The sequence below is a fragment of the Acanthisitta chloris genome, unplaced genomic scaffold, assembly GCF_000695815.1.
Source record: "Acanthisitta chloris isolate BGI_N310 unplaced genomic scaffold, ASM69581v1 scaffold13965, whole genome shotgun sequence".
Classification (NCBI taxonomy): Eukaryota; Metazoa; Chordata; class Aves; order Passeriformes; family Acanthisittidae; genus Acanthisitta; species Acanthisitta chloris.
This window is the reverse complement of record NW_008675522.1, coordinates 15,201-22,562: the sequence shown is the minus strand read 5'-3', so window position 1 is coordinate 22,562 and position 7,362 is coordinate 15,201. Positions and strand designations below refer to the sequence as shown.

At 38.4% G+C, this 7,362-nt stretch overlaps 1 protein-coding gene across 1 annotated transcript in view; it reads right to left on the bottom strand.

Moving 5' to 3' along the window:
• Positions 1 to 7,362, bottom strand: part of CDC40 (cell division cycle 40) — a gene marked incomplete at its 5' end in the record, with an annotated part of 31,507 nt that overhangs the window by 14,857 nt on the left and 9,288 nt on the right. The window contains 3 exons of the mRNA XM_009075787.1: positions 159 to 255; positions 856 to 995; positions 2,963 to 3,046. Of these exons, the coding sequence (XP_009074035.1) occupies positions 159 to 255; positions 856 to 995; positions 2,963 to 3,046 (321 nt within the window). The remainder of the gene's footprint in view (positions 1 to 158; positions 256 to 855; positions 996 to 2,962; positions 3,047 to 7,362) is intronic.

Sequence of the window (7,362 nt, the reverse complement as noted above, 5' to 3'; positions counted from 1 at the left end):
TTTATGCTTATGCCTGTGGGTGCTATTATCTCCAATACAGAAACATCAAGGTGCCTCAGCAAAACTGCTGAGGCTGTCTGCCATCCTTACTAATTAACACAGCAGGCAAGAAAGCACAGCCAGCTAGAAAATGAGAGCAGGCAGGAAGATGCCATTACCATGTAATATAGTCTTCTCCTCTCCAGGTTTATCATCCTCTAGTTTTCCTCTCTTCTGTCTCTTAGCTGTTATTTCATCCAACTCCTTCTGCTCTTCCTGGAAAAATAAAGCATGATCTTTTAAAAGTCAGCACTCAGAGCCACATAAAAGAACACAGAACTGCACTACTCACTATTAAGAAGACATTTATTTGCTGAGATCAGAACTATTTCTAAGCATCAATAAAGAGAACACTTTTATCAAAACCATAATAGTTTGAAAAACTATGTCCACTGAACACACCATTATCTTTTTATTCATAGACTACAGCTAAGCACTGACTGAACAAGGAGGATGTCTATTGGTTGGAGGGTTCACAGTGTGTGTGTGTGTGTGTTATTGGGTTTTTTGTTTGGCTATTTTTTCCCCAAAATTTTTATTTTATTTTATTTTTTCAAGCCACTTCTATTTACAAGCATCTTTTAATCAGATTCTACACACACACATACAATGAACCTGATTTCCAAACAGTGTCACAAATAATTGAATGCAGAATATTTGGAACACCTTATTTGGACATATCACCTAAAATGTTTCCATTACCCCAAAGCTTAGCATGGATCTTCTGCTTGGACAAGCACTAGTGGAGTTGGATATCTGTTAAAACCACTGCAATGTGCTAACAATTTGTATTTATTGTATTAAAGTAGTACTTACTTCTGACGGTTTGGCTACTTCTTTTTCATCAACATACTTTGCCCATGGTCCCAGAAAACCATCAATATTGGATGCATCATTCTCCTTGAACTTCTTCCTTTTTTCAATTTTCCTCTGTCCTGTTTCAAATACTGTTAAACCTGAAGAAGGACACAATACACTGTGTAACTGCTAACACAGAATTCAACATCATAGGTCACACCACAGTCAGTTTAAAAGGAAAAACCACCACCACCACTCCTTTCAGTACAAACAGCAAAATGGAAAAAAGCATTCGAGCAAAACCTTTCCAGCTATGGACACTGCTAACTATGTACAGGTAATGGAGGAACCACTTTAACTGTGTATCATGGTTTGTCAGAGTATCTAACCATGCATGTACCCATGAATTTTTAACACTAAGTCTGCAGACTGTATGAATACATTAATTTTCATATTTCAATTAGTGCAGTTCTGGAAAGTGGAGTCCACAAGTGGCTTCTGATCCATCTCAGTCTAAAAAAATAACAGCCCCAAAATGAAAACAAGACTTAAGTGTCCCAAAATCCCAACCACAACTGTGTATTTTATTTTAGCAAAAATTCATAGAATCATAGAATGGTTTGGGTTGGAAGTGACCTTTAAAGGTCACCTAGTCCAACCCCCATGCAATAAGCAGGGACATCTTCAACTAGATCAGGTTGCTCAGAGCCCTGTCCAACCTGACCTTGAAGGTTTCCAGGGATGGGGCATCCACCACTTCTGTGGGCAATCTGTTCCACTGTTTCACCACTCTCATAGTAAAAAATTTCTTCCTTATAACTAGTCTGAATCTACCCTCTTTTACCTTAAAATCATTACCCCTGTCCTAGTACTACAGGCCCTATTAAAAAGTCTGTCGCCGTTGACACTGTTATCTACTTCCAACTGCTATCTTGTTCTTTCATCTAAGTGCTAACCTTTCACAAATGTGCCCTGGAATTTCATTTGCCAAACCCATTAAACAATATAGATATGGGAGGAAAAGGAATAAACTTTACTTTAACACCTTTTAGGTTTTTCAAATGCTTGTTTATAGAAGTTTGTGTAATTTTCAAATAATGTTTTTCCACAGCAGCAGTAATAATCATGAAGGGCAACAGAGCCAAAAGGAGCTTTGTACAAACAAGGAGAAACAGGTGATGTAAAAACTGAAGTACTGATAATATGAAGGAATTATGCATGAATCAAGAGTTTTCTTAAAATGAATTACTCAATTCCATTATGAAAAGGTTAATTTTTTACTTTTTGAAATTATTTCATCTTTGCCATTTCTGCTTAATGTCTGTAGCTGCTACACCAAAATAAGTCTATTTTCTTTATCTTCCTTTGGATGGAAATAACCTTGGATATATTCCATGGAAGAGGACACAGAGACAAAGACCCTTTGTATACACATGTGAATAGGATATTTGAGAGAGACATGCAAGGGAAAGCATAACCACAAAGTTTACACAGGTACAGTTTTCCAATTCAAACAAGTCACTTTGAGTGTTAAATATCTCATATCAAAGTATTAATTACAAACTCCATGCCTCTAGTGGCCAGCCCTCCCAGTGGCATGCCATGCCTTTACCATCTGGCAACCTTCCAATGGTTTTTCTTTTCCAAATAACCCAAAGAGCTTAACTCTGCTAAGCAGAGATAACATGCAGCTCCCAATGGGAGTGCTAGAGGTTGCATACAGAGTGATCAGTTTGCTACAGAATAGTACAGTTACAGTGATTAGCCCAAGGCACAGGTATCCTAATGCAGACATGTGACAATTTCAGCTAAGACAATTTAAGAAGACCAAGAAACTGTTACAAATATACAGATCAATTCTTATTCATGCAATGGCAAATTGCAAATCCTAGTTTGAAATCTGACCACAGCCTGAAACATTTGCTACTTCAAGAAAACAAAACACTTCAATATCTCTCTTCCCTCCTTGTGTTACACTTGCAACACATCTTTATTGTGCCTTTGGACATGAGCAAGTTTCTCATAATTCCTTTCTTTGCTAATACCAATTCCACTTCTTGGTAAAGAAAAAAATGAAAACAGTCATTAGCTGCAAGTCACTTATATGAGATTCTGAATGAATTACCTTGATTTTTTTCAGCTTCTTCCACAGAACCAATATATTTGGTAGCAACCTCAGGGTTATCTATAGAGGGATCCAATGCATAACCTAGAACAAGAGGAAAAAAAATGCTGTTATTTCAAGCTTTCCAATTTTGTGCAACTTATTACTCTGACGCCTCTGAAATTTTCCCCCAATGACTCTGAATGAACTAGGGATGAGGAAGGGTTGATTACTTAAAAATCTCTTTCACTTTTCACTTGGCCTGAGTATAAAGATTACTATGAAGTAGTACCATGAGGCCCTTGAGTACATATTGCTGCCAAAATGCTTAAATTTGCAAAACACCAACAAATAAATATAACAGGCAACAGTTAACATGAGATGCAAAAGGAGGGTAGTCACAAGAAGCTAAGTCACAGCATTTTTCTGGTGGGATGGGAGCTCAGGAGGCCCTGCAGGGCCCAACACTGCTCCAAGCAAGGTCAGTGCTGAATTCAGACCCGTTTGCTGGAATGCAAACACTACATTTTGAAATGCCATAGAAACCTCTTCTCATGGTAACACAGCACAAGGGAAAAACTAGCTCAAAACCTTGTGTTAGTGACACGTGTTGTTAGATGGATGATGCTTTAGTTCAGGGCACTGTTCCTTGGTTTGCAAGGCCAGTGAGTGGCACAGGACCCAATCCACTGCTGCTGCACACAGAGCCCTCTGGCTGGAGCAGCTCTGGCCCTGCAGCTCCCTGCCCTGCCCACCACCTCTGCCAGGTCAAACAGTGCTGCTCATCTCTGGCAGTCCTGGGGATGGCAGCAACTGGAAGGAAGAGGACAGAAATAGGGAAAAAAACAGAAGCAAATGAAGTTTCTTAGGGCTTTGTGCATGTTCTGTCTCCCCCAGCAAAAATTTAGTCCTTCTCCCGCTAGAGCTGGGAAAGCTTGTTCCCTCAACTCGAAAGCAGTTGCTTTAACTAATGTGGATGGTATCAGAAGCAGCAGTAATGGCCTTTAATTTTTAAAAGAATTAAGTATTCACATCATCATTTCCTGATTACAGCTATTGAGTCTTGTTAAAAAAACCACCCAACACAACAAAATCTGCTGCACTCTTATAAATAATTTACAAAATGTACCAGCATTTAATAGATATTCAGGGTATTTACAATTTTTGTTACTGAGGTTCTCATTTCAATACCCATAGCATACATTTTTTCCTCTATTTCTCCTGAACTGGATAGCATAATCTCAGGAGAATAGGATAGACAAATAGATTCATCTGGTTTCCAAGGAACAGGTGCACCAAACAGTTACTGACCACCATGGCTTTTTTTGGGAAAGACTGCACCCTGGTGGACATAGCACCAACTTTTATTAAGTATTACTCAAGTGACAAAATGTCCCTTGAGGACCCAATGAGAATTTCTCTATATCAGGAAGGAAATAAACCAAAAAGAACCAAAGGGAAAAAAAAAAAAGAAACAATGAAGATATTAAACCACCAGTAAAAGTAATCACACACTCAAAATTAATGGACTCTTACAACATCCAATCCAATTCTTGTATTTTTGCTGATTCACAGAGACAACCATGAACAGTGGGAGATTACCCATTCCCAGGGACCAATGGTCCATAAATACACTTGGTTGCATAGAAGTTGAGAACCTATCAATACCATCCCAACAGCCAAAGGAGATCACCTTTCCTAAGTATTTTTCAGTAAGACTACTGTCCTAGAAGATAGTCCAGTTAATTTCTTTCTAGATGCTGGGAAACAAAAATACTAGTGAAATTAGTAGAAAAGCCATTCCAAGAACACAGCAAGTATTCCCATCCAAATGGAGCAAATGCACCTGCTGATCAGCTCTGGAGTTTCAGACCTGGTAAGACCCAGCTGTGCAGCAACATATGCCCAAATATTCCATGAATATGATGCAGGGAGTGAAATATATACCAGTGCTCACTTATGAAACATACTTTCCCACTATACCTAAACCAAATAGCAAACAAATTATTCTAGACTGTTATTAGGATTTTACTTCTTTAGGATAACCCAAATGAGCAAATACTGCAATTAGACTTTTGCTAATTCAATTGCCTGCTTTTTCTAAGCCACTTTTCCAATGAGTTCTCTTCCAAGCTATAAGGTTTCTGTTAACAGCTGAGAGATATTACTTTGGATTTATGTCAAAATCAATACAGTGGTTTATTTGTCCTCCAACTGTATTGACACCGTCTCTAGGACTCTATTTGCTTGGTACTTGTAAAAGAGGGACAGTATTCTAATGAATGGGGCCCCTGGGCCAAGCACAGCTTCCCGTGGAAGTGGAGACTTCTTATAGCTCAGTTGAATTTGGTCCAGCATCATTCCCATAGAAAAGCTCCGAACAATTTCTACTTTCTAGTGGATATGTGAAAGAGAATCTTTTCTTGCTGGCTGGGACTCCTGAATGCAGCTGCAAAAGACAGCTTGCTTTTATCCTACTCAGCTGGTATCCCACATAATGTGCCCTGACTTCTATGTCTCCTTCAGTTTTACTTAGGAGGCAGAGATTTCAAGCAACATTTTAGCAAGGAAACGTACAATTCCGCGTACATCCATAATTTCAGTGCACCTGAAAATGGTTGGTTAAATAATCAGACTTTGATGTGCATTCCAGAAAGACACCTAATTAAAGCATGTTTACACCATACTGTGTGTTGCAGCATACAGAGACCCAACGTAGCTCAGGTAGGCACAAAAATACAGCTGGACCAACCTGCTCTGACTGCACTGGCATCTCTGCAGAACCAAAGTAATCAGAGAATAAAGTGTCTACAACTGCAAGAGGCAACAGGGACTGTAGGTGTTGCATGTAACATGAGTAGATGAAAAAAAACCAACCACAAGTGTTATTTCCAAGTCAGTCATTTTAAGCTCTTAAAATATCAGTGTTACTGATGAAGTAATCCTGTTATAACCAAGTTACTGAATACTCATAAAGAGCTTTGAGATTCATGGACAGAAGACTGTTTCTTATTAAAAAGGACATTAATATCTTGTGAAGAAGAGGTTTTAAAATACTGAAAGCTGCATGAATGAAGCAGTCCAATTCTAGGATGAGCACTGATGCTGAAATAGCTACAAAATGACTTTTTGAACATATTCATGAACAGCTCATGTGCAGCATGCAGAAAAATCTGTAATTCTGCTTCTGAAAATGTATATATGCTTATATAATTAAGGAGAGTATATTGGCTTTTAAAAATAGTGCTCAAGAGGGAATTTTCAATAAAAGAGTTTGCTTCTGCTGAGAGCACAGGTGCAGAAGAATAAACAAGTACTGTATGTTAGGACTTCTAGTCTTTTTTGCCAGGCTCCAAGGACTACAACATTGGAAAAATAATGCTAGCTAAGTTTTTGGCCTTTTACATCATAATGGCTTATGAGAGGAATTTGTTTTTCTAGAGAGATAGTCTTCTTTGAATAGTTGAGATTCTAGAAGAAGACTGCTTTACATCAACAGAATCAAAGTACAGATTACTTTCGACTGCAAATGCTAAACTGTTGCCAATTAAAAAAAGTCAGACTATGACAGAGTAATTATTAATAGCTTTCCATTAAACTGGGAGAGGATCTTATACAGGATTATAAAATGGCCTGTACAGGCTATTTTATTCAGTATTTTTATGGATTATGCCATCAGCATGCTCCTTCCAGGTTGCTGTAGAGAGCAATAAGGTCTCTCCCCAAACCTCCTTTCCTCCAGGCTAAAGCCCAGCTCCCTCAGCCACTGCAGATCTTAACCCTAATGTGGAAAACATCTCCAGTGCCTCTGCCAACTTCACTTCCTCAAACTCCTGGAATGAAGGGAACCTTACTGAGATGAGTAGGTCTCATCTAGATTTAAAAACTGTGGGTACTGAGAAGGTTCAAAGAATGCTTTCTGATGAAACTGTTGGGGATAGCCAACAGTTAAAGAAAAAAAAAGCAATTTGGAATGACACAATCTTTCAAAAGCCATATCCCCACAGAAAAGGTAGCACAGCAACCTGAAACCACAGATAACAGTGATAACAATAAGCACAGAACCCAGTTTAAACTGAGGGCAGGGAAATGGAAAACCCAAGCATGCATGCTAAATGGCAGAGGCCAAAAATAATACATAGCAATATTGGAATAGCTTGTTCTAAAATCAAGAACTAACATAATTGATAGGGCAGTGTTGACATTATTGGAGAGAATAAATGCTTTACCAGGTAAAAAGAATACAGAAATAATATGGATGTAGCAGTAGGGGAAAAACATGCTAAATGCCACAGAAAGCTTAAAGACAAATCAGATTAATAAGTTAATAGTGTTAACAAGCATTAAAAGAACCTTTTGGTTTTTAAGTAGTGGTGAGTACAATGGCCAAGACTCCCTTACTGATCATTCAGCCAGAAGAT